This window comes from Pavona decussata, unplaced genomic scaffold (genome assembly GCF_977016875.1).
Source record: "Pavona decussata unplaced genomic scaffold, jaPavDecu1.1 SCAFFOLD_12, whole genome shotgun sequence".
Taxonomy (NCBI): Eukaryota; Metazoa; Cnidaria; class Anthozoa; order Scleractinia; family Agariciidae; genus Pavona; species Pavona decussata.
The window spans coordinates 366,601-393,064 of record NW_028145435.1 but is presented as its reverse complement, the minus strand read 5'-3'; the positions used below and the strand labels follow the sequence as shown (position 1 = coordinate 393,064).

General features: G+C 34.3%; 1 protein-coding gene and 1 pseudogene across 6 annotated transcripts in view; both read left to right on the top strand.

Moving 5' to 3' along the window:
• The window catches only part of LOC146487910 (uncharacterized), a 119,712-nt gene that overhangs the window by 36,846 nt on the left and 56,402 nt on the right, over positions 1-26,464 (top strand). For all 6 annotated transcript variants that reach the window (XM_085125540.1, XM_085125531.1, XM_085125525.1 and 3 more), the window contains one exon: positions 14,615-14,677. In XM_085125540.1, the coding sequence (XP_084981666.1) occupies positions 14,615-14,677 (63 nt within the window). The remainder of the gene's footprint in view (positions 1-14,614; positions 14,678-26,464) is intronic.
• On the top strand, positions 15,340-16,986 carry LOC146487911 (zinc finger MYM-type protein 2-like; annotated as a pseudogene).

The following is a 26,464-nucleotide window of genomic DNA, read 5'->3' as shown; positions in this document are numbered from 1 at the left end:
TCTCATATAATAATAATGTAGATTTCATTTTTTATACAGTTTAAAGAATTGTCACTATTATAAAATATGATAGAAATTTCTGATAAAAAACGTGATTATTCGTTTGTGGTAAATAATCATACCAATAAAAAATTTGTAAAAGCCATCAATTGTAGTAATAATGAGGTGATATACTTTAATAGTATGTATGCTATTCAACAATATCTTGGTATTAATGCAGGGATAGTAAAAATGGTTTGCGAAGGTATTAACCACTGCAAAACTGGAATTTCCAAAAAGAATGGTATTTCTTACAAATTTGAATATGTGAAAAAAGAAGATATGCCGGATGATTATATCAAATCATCAAGAACAGGAGAAAAAAGAATGAGATTATTAACCGATGAAGAAAAATGGTCCAAAAGAACATATACCTGTGAATGTGGTCAAACAATGAAAAATCAATATAAAAATTATCATAGAAAAAAATGTGGAGAAAGAAATTAGCTATTTTTTAAAGTTTATTCGAAGACACATTTTGTTACAGTTATTAAATTTCAAAAGATGGTGATAATTCATTTTATCCTCATCTTCATCAGATGAATCATCTGACGAATCAATGGAAGAATCAGAAGACACATTTGAAATGCATTTTTTGTCAGAAAACATGAAACTTTCAGAATAATCATCAATTTCATCATCGTAAACTTCACTTTTAGTTGATGTTATTTTCGCGTAAATTTTCTTATAGTCGAGACCACTACTAGTTTTAATAATGTATAATAATTTATTTTTCCAATAAGGATCATAAAATGGTTTTTTATTTGATGACAAGTCAACAAGATCATTTAATTCATCAAAATCTTCAATGATACCCTTCCAGTAGTATGTGTCATTATGTGAATATGCCAGTTCATTAAACAGTTTTTTTTCCAATCTATATTATCCATATATGATATATGATATATTAATTTCTGTTTAAACGATTAACGACTTTAACGGTATCCAAGAATTAAAGTCATCACTATATCCTTTCCATTTCACTAAAGCTTGTTTTTTCTTGTGATCTTTCCGGATGACTTTGTCAATTCTAAATACCTCTTGTTTTGCTTTCAACAATTCAGCTTCATAAAAGCTGCCTTGCATCTCTTCATTATTGAGATCTTTCAGTTTGTAAGTGATTGGATTGGTGTATTGGATTTTATCGATAATGAACACTTCTTCAGTCCAATTTGGTGTATAACCTTTATCAAATACCTTTCTTTTATACTTTGATATCCTAACCTTGTCACCTACTTTAAACTTAGGTAATTTTGGTTGCCTCATATCACCATATAGGTTGAAGTAAACAGTTCCTTTATTTTTCTTTTTTCTGGCTTCTGTTGGTGTCATTTTGATTGAACTGTGTTTAGACATATTATACTGTTTCAACAACATGGGTAATATATCCAGGTACATTGTATTGCCTTGGGTAGTGAACTGCTTCCACATCTTGGTTTTGATTGTTCTATTCCATCTTTCCACCACTGATGATTTTTCTTCATTTTCTGTTGAATAGAGTTTTATGTTGTGTTTATGGAGTAAGTCTTTCATATGTTTGTTGTAGAACTCTGAGCCTTTGTCAGTCCATAGATACTCTGGTTTATCCCCTTCTTTGAAAATCTGTTGGAATGCTTTGGTTACAGTTTCACCTTTCTTATCTTTTAACGGAACAATCCAGCCGTATTTACTGAAGATATCTATAACCATGAGAAGATACTTATAACCTTTGTTCCATTTACTCAACTGTTGCATTTCAACAAGATCAGCAGCCCATATTTCATCAACATGATTAACAATAACACGCCGTCGAGTAAAGTTACGCTTTATGGGTTTATGCAGCTCATCAGCTAACGTTTCTTGCCAGTTTTTACTCGACGGCTTTTGGCGTTTTTTGAAGCTCCAAGTCCAAGCTTTTTCTTTGTGGCTATTGCAGCTTGAGCTAAGCTTGTACCCCAAGGTCTTTCACGATAAGGTATTTCAGATATTCTTTGTAGCATAATATCATCAGCTGCGTGTTTATCGGATAATGATCTAGCATTACTATAATCTATATCATGTTGTTGGCAAATAGCATCTAGTTTATTTATTGGTTCTCGATAATTGGGATCATTTGATGCTAATCTCTCTTCTAATTTTGTGCCAGGTCCACAATAATTGTATTTTTTCCCCTTAGGAGTTCTCATATGTAATTCTCCAAGTTTGGATAGTTGTTTTTGAAGATCGAAACCACTCCCATCGAGATCCTTTCTGTCAGTAACATATTTTTTATTAGGACGTACTTTGGTTGATAATTGATCAAGCATTTCAGAACCTGTCTTCTTTATAAAAGGAGTAGCTTTTTCTAAAGCATAATCAAGAGCCTTCTTTTGTAGCTTGGGATTTCTCAATGCTTCAGATCCGTAATATCTACCCATTTCTACAGCCTTTTTACCCAACCATGGGATACCATGTTGAATTAACATATCAGTACCAGTTGATGCTAAAGTATCCATTATGCCCGCCCCTTTGGGCGGGCTGCTCCGTTTCCCTGATTTTGTTTAACGAATTTGGTTTTTTTTATCCCGCATTCTGCACAAGTACAAAAAAACATTAATCTATTATTTTTTGTTTGGAAATAACCAGAAGGTTCAACACATTCAGTTTGTTTTTTCTGTTTAACACAATACGATTTTACCATTTATACATATATATTACACAATATTTTTGAAATAATTTATAATGAATTCATGATTATCACTATCAGTAGTATTCAAATGTAAATTGGAATTATGAATTGTTTCTAGAATCGATTTTCCTTTTTGTCTTTCAAGCAGATAATAGAGACACCAATATCCACATAATACAGAATCTCGATCTTGAATTTCATCTGATGAATATATCAAAGGTTTACCACTTGTTGCAAGATATTTTTCCACTTCTTTTGGCATAGGCAATCCAAAACTGTCAAAATATTCAGCATATTTTTTTCCATTTCGATATGCAACCCAATGTGTGCCTGATCCGATATAATCATCAAGATTTATGATCCCCACTTCATTGTTTCTGATGGACATGGGTAATTTATCTTTGCTGAAAACTCCTCTGAAATATTTGATACCAAGCTGTTTAACCCAATTATTAAGATCAAAATTGCTAAGCGGAGTATTAATAAATTCTACAAGATATCCCCGATTAGTGGAATGTTTTTGAAAGGACTGTTTTTTCCCAGTAGTAACCCTTTTCCTTTTTTGGAGGTTTTTTTTTTTACTCCCATGCCTATGGGTTGTTTCCAAGTACCATAAAATGGAGGTGGTGGTCTATAATCAGCCGGAAGAACAAAACCACCATTGGTATTTTTTGGAACATAAACTGGTACAGACCGTCTCAATCTCTCTCTATCCACTTGTAAACCTTTTCCTGTCAATGCATTCAACAATAAAGGAACGCCAATTGAAGCCAATAATGTACCCAAGAAACCACCTGATTGACTCTTTGTCGGTTTGATAACAATCTGTCCACCAGTATGAATTGCATTAACGATTTGTTTCTTTTGTTCATTTGTCAACCAATCTTTATACTTTATCAATTGATCAACTTTGTTTTGTGGAATTAAGAACCCACCAACCTGTCCTTTTCCGAATATCTTATCAACACCAAGACTGGCAAGACCAGATAATGCTCCAGTAGCCAGTGGACCAGCAGCTTTTGAAGCTAGACTTGTTACAGCTGGAAGTGCCCTCGCACCAAGACTGAATAATGATGACCAAAGGCTCCCTCCCATTTTGACTGCTTTTCGTATCTGTGTTTTTGATATTTTAATGTCAGAACCAGTACCATTTGCCATTGATTTTCTTAATCTATTTATTTGGGTTTTGGTTAACATAAGTTGGTCAGGTCCATTTAGTTCATCATGTGATAATCTGATTGTTATTGCTGAATTATTTCTCAATGCTTTTGCTAATTTTTGTTTTTGTCCTTGAGACAATTTTACACCATGTGAATGATAGCTAGTCATATCTTATATATGATATGTGTAGATAAAATTATATTTATCTGAATAAAAGCTTGCCGTCTTTCTGCACAAGTTCAGCATTTTGTTCGTATAAAGTAAGGGCATAAATTGAATAGTTTGCATTTGTGGCACCTGATAGTTCATAATGAAATACCAGTTTCGTTGTTCCATCTCTAATATCCGTCTTTTGTTTTGTTAGATCAAAGTATAAAAACCCGAATAATGATTTGAAATTAGATGTATTCAAAAGTGTACCTTGTCCATATTCATTGTTTCCATGAACATACTTCAGTACATCTCGGTAAACACGTGTCATATCAGTTGATGGGTTGTAGTGCACATCAGGATATTCATTACCATTTGCAACAACCAGATGAGCAGATGATAGTGCTCGATCATTAGCAACATTGAATGTGTTGTACAAGAAAGGATTAGTCGTTTGTGCACCAATATTGGCATCATTGATGATGAACACAAACACATGTCTTGGTCGTTCGATGCGAGTTGATATTGTAAATGTACCAGATCGTAGTCTAGTACTCAATGATCGCTCAATGTTTTCACGTAGATATGTCCATTTATGCGGTTTCATAAACTGATCAATGTATGATGATTGTCCTTCTGAATTGAAAGTTATTCTTGGCACAACTAGTTGCATCCTCATTATCATAACACGGCACGCAGCCCCAGCTTGCCAAATAAGATTATTATCTGATTCAATTTGTAGATTTATTTCCATTCTTGTTGAAGGAAGAAGTTCATCTCGTAGTGCCTCAAAAAATGAATAACGATTAAGAGTAATTTCTGTTGTAACATCTGCTGATAAACCCAAAAGTGCTTTTCTTGCAGCAAACCCTTTATTGTAATTTGCCTGAGCAGGTCTTTCTTCAGCGTGTCGTTTTGTATCCAAATAAAATAATTCATTTGTTGCTGTTGATTGGGCGTATTCTTGACTGTATTCTAACAAATTTTTGATATTAACAGCTTGATTTGCATCGTTACAGTCATAAACTTTCCGACCATTTAGTTTAACATCGAAGTTGTTGATGAATGAATGGGATCCATTAACAATCCCATTATGATCCTCAGCCGCAATATTAGCGTTAGCCATTGTTTGTACTTTGAAGGTCATTGAGATTCTGGCATTATACCAGTCGAAAGGTGTTACCTCACCCGTGTTGTCAACCACAAACCTGTATCCGGTTTTCTTCTGAGAATTGTCGTTTCCTGGATCACCAGTATTCAGCGGTGTTTCAAGATCGAAAAAGACATCTTCATAACGTTCAAAATATTTTGGATTCCTGAATGATTTCATTATACTATTATATTACACAATTTTCCTCCTTCTGATTTTCCCACCAGATATTATCTGATTCACTCGATCTGCTATTTCCATATCAGAAAGTTGTTTTGTTACGCTTGGCATAAGAACTTTAGGCTTAGCGCTTAAAGTTGTTACCTTTGGCTGAGTGGACATGCTAGTAGGTGACAAAATTGAGGGTTGTTTTTTACTCAATAACTGAACTATCTTATCTCCGGCTTTATTCCCAATATGCTCTCCAGTTTTTGTAACAGCCTTTGTAGCTGCTGTTTTAACTCCTTTTTTAGCTAATTCTTTGGTTGTTTTTCCGAATAATTTTGATGCAATTGATGTAAATATATTCCCACCAACAATTGATTCATCGTAAATATTCTTTCTAACATAACGACCCATTTCTGGGTCAAATCTTCTTTTGAATTCACTTTGTCTCATTATACAATTTCATTACACAAAACTTGAACGTAGAATTAAACTCATAAACCAATCTATATTATTTAAATCAATGGGTCTGTTTAATGCATCCGTTACCGTTATTCTGATTTCGGATATAATATTCTTTGATACTGGACTGAATAAAGCTCTTTTCGGCTCAAAAGTAAATGGAAATGATCTTCTTAAATTATCTGTTGGAATCATTATTAATGTATTTGTTAATACTCCATCGCTAATACTGTCAGTTATAAGATCACAATTTATGTTTATGACATCAATACTATTGGTTATATTTGGAAGTTTGCTGCTATATTCAGTCTGTGTTATTATTTTGGGCTCAAAACCGATCAGATCACCGAATTTTGAATTGGATATATCTAATCTCCATTTATTTCCAAGTTCGACAACGACACGATAACTTGATAAAACAAAATACAGTTTGACAGCTACATCATTAGCTGGTTGATCATCGTTTTGTTTAATGGCTTGTGTAATATAATTATTGAGATCATCATAACTGTACATACCATCAACAAATGTGATTGTTTCCCAATTGGCTCCACTATCTTTGGAGTATTTGATTTTATTATTGTTGTTTTTATTATTGATATTATGCCATGAATAAGTCATTGACACACGATTAACTGCTAGTTCATGTTTCATATCGCTGCTAAGATAAATTGGTGGATTAAACTTGATTGAAAAGTCTTCAGGCTGACTCCTACCTATTTTTTGACGATTAACGGATGATATCTTTATTTCTCGTTCTTGCATATATATCATTAGAATACATAATTCTTCAACAGCTCAATGAGTTGTTTATTGGAAATCGTCCCTAGTTGATTCAATTTATGGGCAATCTGTGAAAATTCATTTTTAACGGAGTTATTCCTAGCTAAAATGGATCCCCCGAGAAGTTCCATTCTGTCAAGTAGGTCATTTATATTATTGAAATAGACAACTCCTGATCCTATTTTTTTGAACTTATTACTGGTTTTATGGATTGGAATTTCACTCAGTTGGTTTAATTCATTGAAAACCATTTTGGCTATATCACTGTATTTCTTTTTTGAATTGAATCTCTTTGTGAGGAGATCAATGGTGTCAAAATCAACCTTCTTATCAAGCACTTTTTGTCCATCTTTTGATGCAATAAGACGTAATTGTCCCATCAATTTGGGGATATCAATCATGAGACCACCATACTGACCATATTGATTTATCTTATACGCATTCCGCTTTGGTTGTGTATGCAAGCCTTTACCACTGAGGGTTTTGAGACCTTCAGGGATTACTGCAATCCGATCTCTGTATTTTTGCAACGCTTTGATTTCTCTGGTCAATAAATCGATTTTGACTTGATTCTTGGTTTTACCTTGACCTTTTGATAAAGAACCTTTTTTTCTACCAATTGCCTGTATTGTTTTACTAACGTATTCATCATAATCATCAAAATTAAGCGAACCATCCTGAATACGATGGAATACTGAACTAGGCGGAATTAATTCATATTTCATCATTGTCTCAATTTCATCATCATCGAATCCCTTGTCTATATTTGCTTTATATGGTGATTTCATCATAGCTGGTTTGTAACCAATTGGCAGTTTTGTTTCTTGTTGTGGTTGTCCAGGCTGAATTGCTAACATCTCAATGTTCTCCAAACCTGATGTGATTGCTTTTTGATTTTTGTCTAATTGCTCAATTAATTTATCCTGTTTGTCGTCGATTGCTTGTTTTGTCTCATCCTGAGCTTTGATTATTGGTTTGAACGTTTCTGATAAACCCTGTTGTAAATCTTGTTTGTTATTCTTGTATTCCTTCAACGTGTCTCTTACCTCTTTAGTTAAAATTCCAGCCTTAATCTTGGCTTCAGATATTTGTTTTAATCTTTGTAAGTCCATTATACTATTTGCTTACATAAACTTATCTCAACTTATCTCAACTTATCTTTCAGAAATCATATACAAATCCATCATTTTTATTGTCTAATTAAATATTATAATGGATATTCCAAACTATGACAATAAAAATGAAAACAATAATTTCAAACGGCTTTATGGATTCATGCCAAATGATACATTTCGAATGCTTATCTGTGGTAATACTGGTTCGGGTAAAACTAACCTTCTTTATCACATGCTTATGCAGCCATTATTATACTATGATCAAATACATCTTTATGCAAAAAATCTTGAACAACAAAAGTATAAAGATATGATTCAAAAACTGACTGATATATCAGATAATGTTGGTTACGATGTAATAGTTTATAACAATGATCAGATAGTTCCAGTTGAGAGTTTAATGGATGATGAATCACAAAAGATTGTCATATTCGATGACTTTATTTGTGATAAAAACCAAAAACCATTAATCGATTATTTTATAAGAGGTCGGCATAAAAACTGCTCTGTTATTTACCTTAGTCAATCATTTTACAAGACGCCAAAGGACATCAGGTTGAACTGTTCACATTTCTGTGTCTACGACTTCCCAAGCAATAATGAACAGAGTCTGATATCCCTTGAATTGGGAGTTGATAAGGGAACATATATTAAAACCACCAAAAAACCATATTCTTTTCTCTATGTGGACAGACCTATGAAAGTTGTAAAAAGAAACTTTTACGGAACAGTCTAATCAATTAGTATAATGGGAATTTTCAATGATGAAACAACTTCTGCAACAGGTTCTGGATCAATAGGACAACAAGGTCCTCAAGGACCTCCAGGCGTTGGTTTTATACTAACAGATAATGGTGATTATAACTTACAAAACAAAAAAATGGTTAATGTCAAACAAGGCACTGATCTTAATGATGCTGTCATAAAGAGTCAGATTCAATTGTTGGATGGAGCACAATCAGGTACAGTCATTAATAATAAAGCAGTAATTTACAGCAATACTGGCAGTGTTCATACCAACAGCATATATTTACAAGATACACCAGACGGCGCTGGTAGCTCTAATGATGTTCGATTAATGACTGAGCATCAGTCTTATGAAAACATTCATCTTAATATACCAGATTTGAAAAACTTTGATGGTCATGGTGGACGAGCTAAAAGCGAAATAATGGTTACATCAACAGAACAACATATCACCGGACGGAAAACATTTTTTGATATTAATGTTTTAAAACCTAATAATGACGATCAAGTAGCAAATAAAAAGTACGTTGATGATTCTGTTAAAAAAAATACCATCACCTGATTTATCAGGTTATTTGGAAAAGGATGGATCATCACCAATGACTGGTAACCTTGATATGGGTAATAAACAAATCACCAATCTTGGTGCTAATATACAAAATACCTATGATGTTGTTAATCTAGGTTTTTGTGATACCAAATATTTGCAAAAAGTTTCAAATAGTGATCTTGATATGGATCAACATCTGATAAAAGATATGGGTCCACCTGTTGATAATACTGATGCTGTTAATAAATACTACGTTGATCATAACTTTCTTAACCGTTTAAATCCTGCTGCAATGGGCGGTGATCTAGACATGCGTGGTCATGTAATTAAATTTCTAAAATTATCGAGCGAGCCATCAGCTGCTGCTCGGGTGCCTGAGCTGAATCTCAAAGCTGATAAAAACTATGTTGACAATCGAGATACCTATGTTATCAATACTATTTCAACTTTAGTTAATACCAATTTGAACACCACCCTGAGAAGAGATGGAACCAATTCAATGACTGCTGATTTAAATTTGGATGATCATAAGTTGATAAATGTTAAAGAGCCAACCAATGATAAAGACGGTGTAAATAAAAAGTATTTTGAAGATAAACTTGCTGAATCACATTTGATTAGCAGTCACAAAACAAACGAATTCAAATACCTGTATGACACAGATGAATCAGCTTCAGAATATAATATCAGGGTAAATGGGTTTGAAAACAATTTCAGAGAATCAGCTCACCAAAATAAGACAGCATATTCTATCACAATGATTAAGGACTCCGGGTCTAATGATTATCGAAGTGGTATCTCATTCAACATTTATCCATTACCCATTGGTACGTTCACAATGATATTCGAGTATTATTTCCCTGAATCCACCAATGTATCATTGTTTACTGTTGGAACAACTGTCTATATTCACAAACAGGTCTACCGAGCATTCGACACGTACGGCAAACTTCTTGTTCAGATAAATAACAACAGCAAAAACACACCTGATCGTATAACATTGCAAATTCATGGTACAGCTGTAGTCCAGAACCCAGAAGGATACTTGGTTATTTATGGAATCAAAGGATGGAGTGATAGTGTAGATCCAAGGGTTTATGATTGGTTGAAAAATGAGATGTTTGATTTCGAAAATAATAAGATGAAAATGCAGGTGGATATTAATATGAATAACAAACAAATTACAGGTTTAAAAAATCCAACCAATGATCAAGAGGCTGTAACAAAAATATATTTGCTAAAATCAATCAAAACCAACTCAATTCAGTACTATGGCACTATTAGTAGTTCAAGAGTTTTCACAATAAATGGATTACCTTTCACAAGATCAGATAAAATTAAAATACAAAAAATCAAAATCATTACTCATGGATCGAGAACCGGTAATGACACTATTTCTATTTTCTACACAAAAAAAGGTTTAACAACTGTTTCACGACATAGTTTCACATATGATCCCAATCGTAATGTAATAATTAATATCGATAATTCATTTCCAAGCATCAATAAAATAGAACTTCAAAATGGAAATAACATGAAATTTGAAATAATATTTGACGTCCATTATTTTATTTAATAATATATTATAATGCCATTCGTTCAAGACGAAAATGAAAACCATATCTTAGATGAAAACGGAAACAAGATTGCATATACTGTCGTTTACGAAGAAATAGATCCTCATTACAAACAAAGAGAACCAATTCACGTCAATGATGATGGTCACCTTGACACAGAAGACCGTCATCTGATTATCAAAGATGGAACACAACCAAATCATGCAATATCTCTGAGTCAACTCCAGAGCCACACAGAGGATACTATCAAACCACTGATTGACAATAGTATAAGACAATCTTTGGTGCAATTGGATTCTGACATCAAAGGACTATTGGAGAATATGATGCGTACTAAAGTAAAACCGTTAATAATCAGCACGATTAATGAAGCTCTTAAAAAATCATAAAATTTTGTATGGACAATAATTATAAAAGACTATGATTGATGTAACAGAGTTCAACCATTTCAGCAACACATTATCATCTGACCAAATCGATGAATTGAAATCTTATTACAAAACATATCACAAAAAAATGTGGATTTACAAAAAAGCTTATAAATCCTATAGAAAATGGAAATTAATCGGTAACATCAGTTCTGCAATTATTGCTGCTGGTGGTATATCCAGTAGTTTACCCACTTCAGGCATATCTCTTGTTGCGGCTACTGCTGTTTCACTTTTTATTCAAATATATTTGAAGCATAAAAATCTTGACATTAAAACATACCAATGTCACTATGCCTATCAAAGATACGGGCACTTGTTAATATCTATAAAAGAAATCCTTAGAAGTGGCGAATTTGACGATGATCTCCTGAAAAAACTAAAACATGCTGATGATTATATTTTAGACAACACACCGATTGTTGATAAACAATCAAGGATGTATGATAAGTTATTTCACTGACCTATTTCACCACCAATCAAATCCAATACACTATCCCAATATTGTTTATAACTAGCCAATGTTCGGTCACTCTTAATACAAACAAGCGGACTGTGTTCTAATCCCATGGCGCTTAAAATTTGTTCCAATAAAAATTTTATACTGATAATACGTTTCCTTTTCCCATTAATATGGGGAAGAATTTTATTTATTTTGACGAAAATACGATGTATTTCTGCCCTCTGTTGATAATTAACACATATCACCGATGCTGCCAATAAATCATCGATTATATTTTCAAGATGATATTTTCGATTGTAAACGCTCTTTTTACGAAAGCGATAAAAATTCTCTCGGAAATTAACATATTCGTTTACTACTTTATAGCTAGCAACTTTCCCACAATTTTTACAAACTGAATAACCTATATCAAGAATTATATAAGCATTATCACAACAACATTGTTCGCGTTCGTTCGACTTACGATTTTCAAACTGCTTATGACAGAAAGGACAAGACTCTCCAAAATCCCTGAAACCTTCATGTATTTCTGAATCACAATTCATTCTACTATATAATATATTATTGTACACAATATTGTTTAATACATGTAAGAAAAAAATAAATGAAAAAAGAAGCCTTTGTTATGCAAAATGCAAAACCGTTTAAATATTAAACAGTTGAAACAGTATAAACAAAAAATCTGTCTGATGCATCAGACAATTCCTGATTGGTCGATAAAATCATACAACTGTCTCATGACCTTGAACATAATAGACTAAATTTAGACGTAAGCGGGAAAGTCTCACTGCATTACATCATTTCCGAGAAAGTGAAACAGTATTTGGATAATGGCGTGAATGTGTTTCTTACGCGTGAGAAAAAAAGTAACGTCGAAGAGACCAGCTATTGACAGTAAAGAATAAATTTTTCATTTAAAAATCCTTAAGATAAATTAAGGATTTTTCCATAAAACATTATTTCAAATACCTAAATTTGATAAAACATCATAACGACTATCTTCTTCATCACTAATTGGAACATAATAATTATTCATAAAATGCTTAGCCTCTTCACTCCAAATATATATTTTTATAAATTTATCATATGATATTTTATTTTTTGGAAAAAAATATTTGTTTAATTTCGTTACAAAACTTTTACCATCATTCACACAATTATAACAAACTGGAAAATATTCATCTTTATAATTTTTAAATATCCTATATATCCCATTATCTCTATTTTCAATAAATTTATCTTTCTCGCATTTCGCTAATTGCACCTTTTTACAATTCACACATTCAAACATTTTTTTAATTATTTCTTCAAAAACTAAACATTCTAAGATCATATTAAAATCATTTAAAAATCCATTTTCATACATATAATCATTATTAAGTTTTAAAATTTTTTATAAGATTCAAGGTATTCAGTAATATCTATCCCTTCGATTTTTTTAATTTGTTCAATTAAAAATTCCTTTTTATTTTTTAAATAAGCAATAAAAAAATTTAAACGATTTATCAAGTGGTTTTTCAAAATTACTAAATCAAATTGACTCATTCAATATACTAAATATACTCACTATTTCTTTAAGCCTTTTTGGATTTGACCTCGGGAAATTATTTATTGACATTATCCCGAAACCCTTCGTCGCTTCGCTCCTCCCCCACCTAAAGGTTTCGGGGAGTTTTTAACGCTTCTCCATCCCCTGCTCGTCTTATCAGACATGTAATCTCAGTATATTCACTTCATCTAGAAAGCTTTGCTTTCAAGCTTCAGTGAATCTCCTATCGATAACATGTCTGCTGCGACTTGCGCTGCCGAGAAGCTAAACTCCTGGCTTCGCCTGAGCCATAAAAACCAAATAAAAAACCAAGCGTCGAAATGACTAATGATTTCATATGATGATTATTTTAAACGCACTTTTGTGGATATTTTAATATAGAATTCCAAAAAGTTTTCTTTTGAAAATGCCTTGAGGATATTTCGACTTGGAAAATGTCAGCGCAATTTTTTGGCGCAATTTTTTTGGCGCAATTTTTCTGCGCAGTTTTTTGGTGTAATTTTTTGGTGCAATTTCTGGGAAAAAGTGCAACAGCCTGGTTATTACTGCAGCGAAAACCTTTAAAAAGTGCAACAGTCGGACAATTTAAAATAAAAAGTGCAACAGTCGGACAATTTAAAATGCGCCGATCCCCTCATATCCCATACTACTGATGATCTTCCTATTGGTAACAGTTATACGATAACTTTTTTTTTAATCAAGAAACAAAGTAGAGGAATTTGATTAGGCCTTTCGCTTCAATATAAAATCTACTGATTTCAGAAGTATCAAAACCGTCAGATCCTGGAAAATTAGCGTTCTAGCTCGTTGAAAGATAGTATTTCCATTTCTAGAGACCATATTGCACCAGGAACAAACTACGATATTGGTAAAGAAGCCAATTGTTACAAAAGTGCTATTAGACGAGTGTTAATGCGTAGCTAAAATACAGTCCTGTACAGTCCACACAATTACGGAAAGGATTTAAAACATCTCATTGATGATTGTTTTTGATATCCTTTTTCTTTTAGCTCAAACCGGCGAATTGAAGAGTGACAATCAAGGTTAGTTGCTTTTGTAATTAAGGCTTATTCATCACATAGAAATCTTTTTCTTCAATTCAAACGAACCTAGAAAACCACCCATTCTAAGATACAAGACAGAAATTACGCACCCTTGCCATTCAGTAACGCTCAAACGCTTTTTTAGAAGATCAAATTTGTAAAATGCTTTTAAATCTCTGCTCGTCGGCTATGTTGAACTTAAACGCCTCAAAATTTCTTGCTCTGATGATCTTTCTATTGCTAACAGTTATACAACATCCTCTTTTTTATTGAGGACTAAGTACAGAAATGTTATTTGGCGTCGTCACCTCAATACAAAATTTACTGATTTCTCAAGTATTCAAACCCTCAGACCGTTGGACATTAGCATTCTAGCTAAGTGAAAAATAGTATTTCCATTTCCAGAGATTACATTTGTCTTTCTACAAATTACAATGATTGGTGAGACCTAGAACATCTCATTAATTTATGTTTTTGATATCCCATTCTTCTTTTAGCTCCAACCGAAGAGTTGTGTAACTTTTGGCACAGCCTATACAAAAAATGTTTATTATTAAGGTTTAATACTCCTTTCTAATCCCTTAGAGCTACAGTCTGCCGTTGAATCTCTGAACAAAACGGTGACACAACTGCAGGATCAGTTTGCTGGTACGTTAAGGTTAAGATGCACAATGTGTAATTCGGGGAAAACGGGAAAACGGGCACTTGACTCGATTTTATTAACTGAATGTGAAAACTTTCAGTTAATGGTTAGTTTATGATTATTTTTATGATAAGTTTCATGTACATTGTCCAACCTGTTTGTGATACACTTAAAGCAAAACCATTTTAGTTTTTTGTTTTCTATTAAGGTTGCCGTTGAAAATTGCGTTTGTTTACAATATTGATAGGTTTTAAATTTTTTTAGTATCCAGGGTAAATGATACCTTAAAACTTTGTGAGGGCCTTTTTTAGATTACGTTTTGACACTAAGATGTTTGGGAAATGGCGCTCGAAGAAAAATAGTCTGCTGTCTTTATGATCAATACAATACAATACAATACAATACAATAAAAAGAAAAATTACACGTACCTTTGCGGAGTAGGTCATTCCGTGCAGGTATAAACTGTGATCTCAGAGAAAGTAATAAATCAGGTCAGGAAGACCGTGGGTTTCAGATTTTCCTCTACAGACAATCTAACTAAAGGTAAACTAAAGTTGTGACATAATACAAACATGATCATTGTCGCGGATTTTTAAGAGCGCGTCCGCGTAAGAACCACTCACTCAAATCTTGGTAGAAAATAGATATATTCCATGCGTACTGAGACTTACAGATAGAATTGATCTGTTGAAAACCCGGTTCGGAAATTCTCGCAGCCAATGATAACAGCGAAACGACTTTCTCACACGTGGGAAACCCGTTTCGTCCAATCAGAAAGCGGCTGTCAAAACGCATCAACATTTTCATTGAACGTGATAGCTTTGTCGATGGCGCCAGCTTTTTTACGGCTCTAAATTTCTCGCTCGCCGGGATTTCGGCTTTTTCGTAGGACATTTCTAGACGAGTTTAAAGCATTCTGATAAACAACTACTGATGGCTGAATGTTCTGGCAGTAGGTTCAAACCGTTGGATAAACCCATCGAAGAATATATTACCGACCAAGAAAACAAAAACACTCAAGCAAAAACACAGCGGGATGTGAAGCTACTTACAGCATTTCTGCTGGAGAAAAACGAACAAAGAAAAATTGAAGAAATTCAACCAGAAGAGCTCAACCGCTACGTTAGTGAACTCATTGTTAGTGTGAAAAGAAAAGATGGCCAAGACTATGAACCATCAAGCCTTCGAGGGTTGTTTTCAAGTTTCAACCGGTATTTAAATGAACGCAAGTACTCGGCGAGTATCATCAAAGACATTGTGTTTGATCAAGCGAGAAAATGCCTCGAAGCTCGCAGCAAACAACTGAAAAAAGAAGGAAAAAGGAACTAACCCAACGCAGCTGAAGCTTTAACTAATGTGGAGGAAAACATTCTTTACCGGAAAAGAATTTACTCGGAATCTCAAATGCCGAAGCTTTGCTAAACACATTGTGGCTTTTCAATTCGGTGCATTTTAGCTTGAGAGGCTGTGAAGAACATCGGCAGATGACTTAAGATGACGTGCAACTTCACATGGAAGCTGACGGAACTGAATACTTAGAGTATTCTGAACGGCAAACGAAAACTAGAACGGGAGAGGAACCTCGTAATGTCAGAGCTGTTAAACCGAAGGCTTTTGCAGCAACAAACGGTCCATCTGAAAGAGATTCAGTTGCCGTTTACAAGATTTATTCCCAAAAGCGACCTGACGCGATTAATAAACCTGATGCAACATACTATCTCGGAATAAATTGCACAAAAAGACCTTCGTCAAATAACCTGTGGTTTAAATCAAGTGCAATGGGTCAGAACAAATTGAACAGTTTGATGAAAACCACGGCGGAAAAAGGAGGCCTTTCAAGTGAAACGACTGACAAATCACAGCGCTCGTAAACGCATGATACAAAAACTAAACGACAGCGACATACCTCCTAGTCACATAATGCAGCTCTCAGGCCACAGAAATGTCCAAAGCATTAACAATTATAGCCACATATCTCAGCAACAGCAAAAAAACATGTCAAGAATACTAAGTGCGACCTCGACTGAACGTGCTACAAAACTTCATCGAGCATTGGCTACGTACAGAGAGTGAAGCTGAAACTCTGTCTTCTTACTCTTGTAGTTTTCAGTCATCAAGCAGTCCTACAATGCATGGAGCAAGTGTATTTAGCGGAGCAGCCTTTCATGGAGGACACTTTAACATTACCATAAAAACAGTAAATCAGTCACCTAATGCAAACTCAGCAACAAGAAAGCACACCTTTAAGCGTGTGAAACGTATTTTAGATTCTTCGGATGAAGATAGCCCTCCCTTGCAATAGACGATTTTAGCGTGGTTACGTACCTCTGAGTTCTTATTCGTATACTTTATTTTTGCACTTGTTGTGTGAAAATTCTTGACATTCGATTTATAAACTGATTAAAAAAATGACTTTAGGACACGAAAATTACCGTATGAATTGTCTTTTTCCAACCATTTCGCTGTTGTTGTTTTCATTTTTGAAATAACGTGATATTTTCGTGTACTTCCATTTGTGTACTTTCGTTATAACAATAAAACACTTGAGAGCTATGTGTACATCTTTACCAAACCTTTTCAGCGCGGAAAGATCTCAGTATGTATAAAATAAACAAATGACAGCATGGAAAGTGCTTTGTACGGTGTTTACGCACTCGTTGTTTTGTATCAGAAATCGAACGAGTGAGCGCAGCGAACGAGTGAGATTTCTGATACGTCAACAACTCGTGCGTAAACACCGTACGCACACACTTTCCATGAAGTAATCTATATTTCCTTTAGATTTTCTGCACGAGACAATTAAAAAACACAATGAACAAAATGGTGTTTATTTTGTCTGGTTCGCTTGTTTGTGTGTGTTTTTTTGTTTTTGTTTTTGTTTTGTTTTTTTTGGGAGGGGGGATTTTTTTATAGCTACCTCAAATAGCACCGAATATTGAAAATTAAAACACAAGATTTTGGAGTCACTCCAAAGTCGCTTAAAAATCAAACATTCAGTGAAAGAGCTTACTTCTTTCAGGATGATCAGATTATTGTTTTCTCTTTCCCAATAACTAAAAACTGTTTGTTAAAAGGAAGCAAAGTTTTGATTTTTTGTCCCAACCCCTAAAAATCGCCTTCTCCATTTTTGCAAATGGAACCTGCAAATAAATCGATTTTTTTTCAAAGGTGGGACCTTAGCTTGAAAAATGACTTTTATCACTCTCTAGTAGTAAGTTTAAACAGCAAATATAGTAATTAAAAGTTGTGGGCACTCTTCAGTTTGAAAAGCAAAAAATTTAAGTTTCTGAAAATTCAACTTTATGTATACAACCTCAGAAAATCGCATTAGTTAATAATTTGTCTACACAATTAAGGAAAGGATTTGAAACATCTCATTGATTTATGTTTTTTGATATTCCTTTCTTCTTTTAGCTCAAACCGAAGAATTGAATGACCTGAAGAGTGACAACCAAGGTTGGCTGCTTTTGCAGATGAGGCTTATTCATCCCATCGAAATCTCTTGTCATTTGAATCCAACCTAGAAAACCCCCATTCTAAGAACCTAGGCAGAAAATTTTCACCCTTACAAGTGACTCAACGGTATCCCTTGGAAGTCCAACGACATTTAGATATCTATTCTACACTCTATGCAATCTTTTTCAAGGTAAATGGGCAGCCCACCCCAGACAGGCGAGGCATATCCTATCGCTGACAGTTATACAATATCTGCTTTTTTACCAAGGAGTTAGTACAGAAATGTTATTTGGCTTTGTCACCTCAATACAAAATTTACTCATTTCTCAAGCATTCAAACCCTCAGACAGTTGGGCATGCAAATTAGCAATCTAGCTAACTGAAAAATAGTATTTCCATTTCCAGAGATCACATTTGTCTTTCTACAAGTTACAATGATTGGTGAGACCTAAAACATCTCATTAATTTATATTTTTGGCATCCCTTTCTTCTTTTAGCTCAAACCGTAGAGTTTTGTAACTTTTGTCACAGCCTATACCAAAAATGTTTATTATTTAGGTTTAATACTCCTTTCTAATCTCTTAGAACTCCAGTCTGCCTTTGAGTTTCTGAAATAATGTGTGATTCGGGGAGGACGGAAAAACGGACACTTAACTCGATTTCATTAACTAATTGTTAAAACTCTCAGTTAATGGTTTATTTTAATTGAATGATAAGTTTTATGTACATTGTCCCACCTGTTTGTGAAACACTTGAATGTGAATCAAAACCGTTTAAGCTTTTCGTAATCTATTTAGGTTGCCGTTGTACATTGCGGTTGTTTACAACATTAAAAGGCTTCATAATTTTTTAGTAGCCTGGGTTAATGATACCTCTAAACTTTGTTAGGGCCTTATTTAGATTACGTTTTCACGGTAAGATGTTTGAGAGAAAGCGCTCGAAGCAAAACTAGTTGCAAAATAATCTGCTGCGTTTAAGATCAATACGATCGTTAGTTATCGAGAACAAAATTGATCCTCTGGAGGGAAGGCTTAAAGCTGAGTTGAACTGTCATTAATCAAATCTCCCCGTTGTGCTCTATTGGCCTTAAATTTCTTGATAAAATGATCTTCCTATTGCTAACAGTTAGACGACAACCATTTTTTTTTTAATCAAGAAACTAAGAAGAGAAATGTTATTAGGCCTTGTCGCCTCAATACGAGATCTACTGATTTCTGAAGTATCCAAACCCTCAGATGTTGTAAAGTTAGCTTTCTAGTTCGTTGAAAGATAGTACCTCCAATTTTTAGAGACCATATTGGTCCAGGAACAATCAACGATGATTGGTGAGGTAGCCAATTGTTGCAAGAGCCGTATTAGATAAGTGTTAATGCGTAATTAAAACAAATTTTTGTTCGGTCTACATTATTACGGAAAGGATTTGAAACATCTCATTGGTTTATGTTTTTGATGTCCCTTTCTTCTTTTAGCTCAAACCGAAGAATTGAATGAAATGAAGAGTGGTGACCAAGGTTGGTTTCTTTTGCAATTGAGGGTTATTCATCCCATAGAAATTTTTTTTAAATTTTAAACGATCCTAGAAAACCCCCCATTCTAAGATACAAGAGAGAAAATTTGCACCCTTTCCATTCGGTCTCGCTTAAAAGCTTTTCTACATCAAAAGTTTGTAAAATGCCATCAAACCTCTGCTCGTCGGCTATGTTGAACTTAAACGCCCCAAAATTTCTTTTTCTGATTATTTTGCTATTGTTAACAGTAATAAAACGTCTGCTTTTTTTTCGAGGGCTAAGTGCAGAAATGTTATTTGGCCTTGTCACCTCAAAACAAAATTTACTTATTTCTCGAGTATTCAAAGCCTCGGACCGTTGGGTATGAAAATTAGCATTCTAGCCAACTGAATGATAGTATTTTTATTTCCAGCGATCACATTTGTCTGTCTACAAATTACAATAATTGGTGCGACCTAAAACATCTCATTAGTTTATGTTTTCGACATCCCTTTCTTCTTTAGCTCAAACCGAAGACTTGTGTAACTTTTGTCACAGCCTATACCAAAAATGTTTATTATTTAGGTGTAATACTCCTTTCTAATCTCTTAGAACTCCAGTCTGCCTTTGAGTTTCTGAACGAAACAGTGACACAACTTCAGGATCAGTATGCTGGTACGTCACTATTGTCATTGGTTAAGTCGCATAATGTGTAATTCGGGGAAGACGGGAAAACGGACAGTTAACTCGATTTTATTAACTAATTGTTAAAACTCTTAGTTAATAGTTATTTTATGGTTAGTTTATTTTAATTGAATGATAAATTTTATGTACATTGTCCCACCTGTTTGTGAAACACTTAAAGCAAAACCGTTTTAGCTTTTCGTTGTCTATTAAGGTTGCCTTTGAACTTAACGGTTGTTTACAACATTAAAAGGCTTCATAAGTTTTTAGTATCCTGGGTTAATGATACCTCTAATTTTGTAAGGGACTTTTTTAGATTAGTAAGATGTTTGGGAGATATCGCTCTAAGCAAGACTGGTTGTAAAATAATGTGCTGCGTTTATGATGAATACAATAGTCAGTTATCGAAACCAAAGTTGATCCTCTAGAGGAAAGGCTTCAGAGAAGGTTGAACTGTAATTAATTAAATTTTTCGCCGTTGTGCTCACTGACATAAAAACCTCTCGCTATGATGATCTTTCTATTGCTAACAGTTATACAGCAACTCTTTTTTTTTTTTAATCAAGAAAGTAAGTAGAGAAATGTTATTTTACAACATCTACTGATTTCTGAAGTATCCAAACCCTCAGATAGTGGAAAATTAACGTTCTAGCTTGTTTAAAGATACTATTTCCATTTCTAGAGACCATATTTGCCCAGGAACAAACTACGATGATTGGTAAAGTGGCCAATTGTTTCCAAAGCCCTATTAGATGAGTTTTAAGGAGTAACTAAAACAAATTTCTGTACAGTCTACACAATTACGGAAAGGATTTAAAACATCTCATTGTTTTATGTTTTTGATATCCGTTTCTTCTTTTAGCTCAAACCGAAGAATTGAATAAACTAAAGAGTGACAACCAAGTTGTTTAATTTGATTTTGCAATTGAGGCTTATTCATCCCATAGAAATCTTTTCTTTTTATTTTAAACGAACCTAGAAAACCCCCCATTCTAAGATACAAGACAGAAAATTTGTACCCTTGCCATTGAGTCACGCTGAAATGCTTTTCCACATAGATCAAGTTCGTAAAATGCCATCAAATCTCTGCTCTTCGTCTATGTTGGAATTAGACGCCTTAAAATTTCAAGCTCTGATGGTCTTCCTATTGTTAACAGTTATACAACATCCTCTTTTTTTATCGAGGACTAAGTACAGAAACGTTATTTGGCCTTATCACTTCAAAACAAAATTTACTGATTTCTCAAGTATTCAAACCCTCAGACCGCTGGACATGAATCAGCATTCTAGCTAACTGAAAGATCTAGCTAACTTAAAGATCACATTTGTCCTGTTACAAATTACAATTATTGATACAAGACAGAAAATTTGTACCCTTGCCATTGAGTCACGCTGAAATGCTTTTCCACATAGATCAAGTTCGTAAAATGCCATCAAATCTCTGCTCTTCGTCTATGTTGGAATTAGACGCCTTAAAATTTCAAGCTCTGATGGTCTTCCTATTGTTAACAGTTATACAACATCCTCTTTTTTTATCGAGGACTAAGTACAGAAACGTTATTTGGCCTTGTCACTTCAAAACAAAATTTACTGATTTCTCAAGTATTCAAACCCTGAGACCGTTGGACATGAATATCAGCATTCTAGCTAACTGAAAGATAGTATTTCCACATTCAGAGATCACATTTGTCCGGTTACAAATTACAATGATTGGTGAGATCTAAAACATCTCATTAAGTTATGTTTTTGATATCCCTTTCTTCTTTTAGCTAAAACCGAAGAGTTGGTTAACTTTTGGCACAGCCTATAACAAAAAATTTTATTATTAAGGCTTAATACTCCTTTCTAATCTCTTAGAGCTCCAGTCTGCGGATGAATCTCTGAACAAAACAGTGACACAACTGCAGTATCAGTTTGCTGGTACGTTACTTTTGCCGTTGTTTAAGTCGCACAATGTGTAATTCGGGGAAAACGGGAAAACGGGCATTGAACTCGATTTCATTAACTGAATGTTAAAACTTTCCGTTAATGGTTAGTTTATTTTATGATAAGCTTTATGTACTACATTGTCCAACCTGTTTGTGATACACTTAAAGCAAAACCGTTTTATGTTTTTGTTTTCTATTAAGGTTGCCGTTTTTTTGGGGGGGAGGGGAGGGGATTTTTTATAACTACCTCAAATAGCACAGAAAATTGAAAATTAAAACACAAGATTTTGGAGTTACTCCAAAGTCGCTTAAAAATCAAATATTCTGTGAAAAAGCTTAAAGTGCTACTATGACGAAATTCGCGTCTTTCTAATCTAAGCCATTTTAAAATATAAACAAGTAGTCTGTACGAGAAGAAGAATGCTGTTTATTATTTTCAAATATCTCTTTTTGTTCCAGAGATATTCAATTTTTAGAATATGCAAATTAGCCAGGTGATGACGTCATAAACTCAACCGAATTTTGATCAAATATTTTGAAAAAAGATATTTCAGCCAATTTGCATCAGAAATGATTGATTCTTTGCAGTGACATTGTTCTGGGCGGCTCCACAATATGAGCTTATCAGTTTTGTTACCATGGCAACATACTGGGTTACAGTCCTCCCAGATACGTAAGGCTTTGCTGGCCACCTTTGGCGTTCTATTTTGATATTTGCCAATGGTGCCTCATGTGCATGATCCAGCAAGCGTATAAATATGTTAGGTCGAGTTCGTGGCCTTGTTAAATGTTTTTCAAGCTGAAAATCACTAAAATATTGAAATCAGGTTGGAGGGGACTGGAAAAGAGTGAGTTGCCATGGGAACGAATTTTTTATAGCCGTAGGTGAATTGCCTTTAGAACTATTAGCCTGCCAGGTTTCAATGGTCTCTGCTGTAAATTGACTAAGATAGCTCTATTTATATACTTGATGTTATATTGAGTTGAGAGTATGACGTCATTAGTCCTCTCATTTACATATCTTACACATTTTTCAAACCTAAATATGTCCGGAATCAATGCAGATATTTAGAAACGGTAAACGGCGTTTTTAATCCTTCCTAGAATTCTATGTGATAAACCTTAAAATTCAAGAGGTAAAAATTTGTTTTCTCTTTCCCAATAACTAAAAACTGTTTGTTAAAGGCAAGCAGAGTTTTGATTTTTGTCCCAACCCCTAAAAATCGCCTTTTCCATTTTTGCCAATGGAACCTCAGTGCAAATAAATCGATTTTTCTCAAAGGTGGGACCTTAGTTTGAAAAATGACTTTTATCACTCTCTAGTAGTAAGGTTAAACAGCAAATATAGTAATTAAAAGTTGTGGGCACTCTTCAGTTTGAAGAACAAAAAAATTTGAGTAAGTTTCTGAAAATTCAAATTTATGTATAAAAAGTTCGAGAGGATACCAGTTCTGGAAGAAACGAAAACAATTGTTTTTCGTCACGAAACGTCATCGACCAAAACATTGGATCGCATTTCATAGCAATTTTTTCTGCAGCCAAATTCAAGATGGCGGACAAGCGCGCGGAAAGTACATACGATTTTTTTTTATTTCATGCCGTAATCTTTTTCTTTGTCGTGTTTGCAACTCTAAAGTCGTAAAAGAGCATATTGCCAAAATGAAAATGGTCGGAGTTCGCTTTCTCTTCTCGTAAGTCTGCCCTTTTTAGTTTTATTTTAGTTTAATCACGGGTCAATCGAAGAGAGTTTAAATCCTGTTCATGGAGTTTGTGAGAGGTTCAAACTCTCGCTCTCGTTTGGCCTGAAAGTCTTGCGCTCCTCGACTTTGAACGTGCTCTAATTTGTCATGAGATTCTACGAGAGTTTTCTCTAACGAATAATGAAATGAACGCGTCACTCGTGACGGACTTTTGATAACTCTCGTTCACGTTTGGTCCAAGTTGATGATATTCGAATACTCTCATAAGTCTATTCTCATCAACTGCTACACGTTTGGCCCGGGCTTAAGTTGGTTGTTTTCTTTCTTTAATCGAATGTACCTACACATCATAGTATTTTAAGTCGGTTACTCAAGGGCTAATGGTTAGGTCGGGCCTGTAATGCGAGGTATCATCGAAAGCGCCCCTTCATCTAAGACTGCAAAAATATGGAGTGAGCTTGTCATCTTATCGCATTTCGTTCAGACTTATTTTTGTGATTTTTTGTAAAACATAAAGTGTGGCTAGAAAAGGTGCCATAGAGCTTGATATAATATTGTAGTTTACATTTCAGTCTAGTAATTGGTAATGCCTGTACCAAGAAAGGTGAAATGGAGCAATAAATGTTGGTCTTTGAAATTGTTTTGCAGTCACACTTAATTGCCCTGGCAGGATTTACCTGAAAATTTGATTCTGTGCTGGCTGGTAAATCCTGTGATTGCCAAAGTGCAAAAGTAAATGGAAAAGTACATTTATGTTCATGTATTGCAAGCAGAACATTTTTCATATAATTTTAAAAGTCTATCTCAGATCCTGAAGGGTGTCAGAGGGTTTATTGTGACTGTAAATTGAAAAATCCTTGGTTGCAATTCATTTCATCTAAGCCTGGGAACGTTTGATTTGTTCTTGTTATCAAGACAAAACTGCAAATGTGAAAGAAGAAAAAGCAGTCAAAATGTTTCAGGTTAATACTTTTTCATTTCATGTCAACACTACATCTTTTTCTTATTGTTCCTCCATCCACCTAGAAACAAATCACAAAAACAATTTTTAATTTGTTAATTTAATTTGCATCCATGACTGAGCATATCATGGGGAGGATTCACAGAGCCCTTCTCACCTATGATGTATCCTAAATATTGATTCTTAACAAAAGCCCATTGTTATGAAACAATACTTATGATTATATCTTAGTTACGGGAGCTTTGTCAAACCCCCAAGCAGGGCCATAACTGCGTTGAGGCAAACCGAGGCACTTGCCAAAGTCTCTTTTTTTCGTGTTTTTTTTTTTCTTTCGAAGGAGGAAATTAAATACCAACAAAAAGAATTTAACCATGGACATTCCCACAGTTATACGGCCCTGCCAAGTCATATCTGGCATAACTCAGAGACTCTCTTGATTCTCTAATAACAAGAATTATATCATAAATGTCTCTGACAGGTACTGTAATGTTACTGCCTTGTCCCCAGCATGCACTTAATGGCCCAGGGTAATTTAGCAGAGGGCACAAAAATGATGGAATGGAGAAGAAAAGTAAAACGACTACCGTATTCTTTCTGTAGTTTCTCCTCTTGCAGATACAAATGCACTTAAACTAATATTTTCCAACAAAACCTGTACTTCCATCTCTCCTTCTTCTTCAACATTTGTCAGGCCTGTTGTTATTGCTGCCACAGCCTCATCCACAAAATTATGCTTAACAAGGAGAACCCATTTACAGGGATGTAGGCCCCCTTCCTGCCTGCTTGTTTTTGGCCCACTTTTGTGAGGAGGTGGGGCTTTTGCCGTTGTGGGTAATCCTCGTAACCACACTATAAAACAGGAGAACAGACATAATGTCAGGATGACTGCGGTATGTTGCTCAAAGTATAAAATACTTTTACAGAACCATGCTATGTCACAAATCATCTGGTTATAATTTATACAAAAATGCTTATTTCCTACTCAGTAAATTAAGTTCTTAATATATAATTTTTTGGAAAAATATAATAATTCCTGATGATTTGTTATGGAGATAATCAGAACCTTTGCATTGCAAATTGTGTGTGGGGTCCACACAACACTGCGTTGATTGCATCTCAGCTCTCCACTTAAGTATAGCTAGCATTGGCGCACAGAGATCTACATTTATTGCACATATGCAAAGGGTGCACATCTGGGGAATCGAGAGCCACATTTTGTTACCACAATTGAGAGATTTTTTGCCGGAAGAGATTACACTTTGTATTTCGTTTTCCTTTAACTTGATGTTAGCTCCACAAATGCGGCAAGAGTTCTCTATAATTTGGTGATGAACCTCCATTTCTTACAATTTCTGTAGGCTGTCAAGACACATGAAACTAAATTTAGCAAGGAATGAAAACTGTTACAGTAGGAACATGAAAAATGAAGCATCAGCAAACTTTAAAACAGCGATTGGCAAACACTCTCAAATTTATTTCGAAGTAGTAAAACTATAAATTAAGTTCCTATACTCTCACTGATTTACCACACCTTCAAATGAATTACAAGAACTCTTTTTACCCTAGGACAATTGC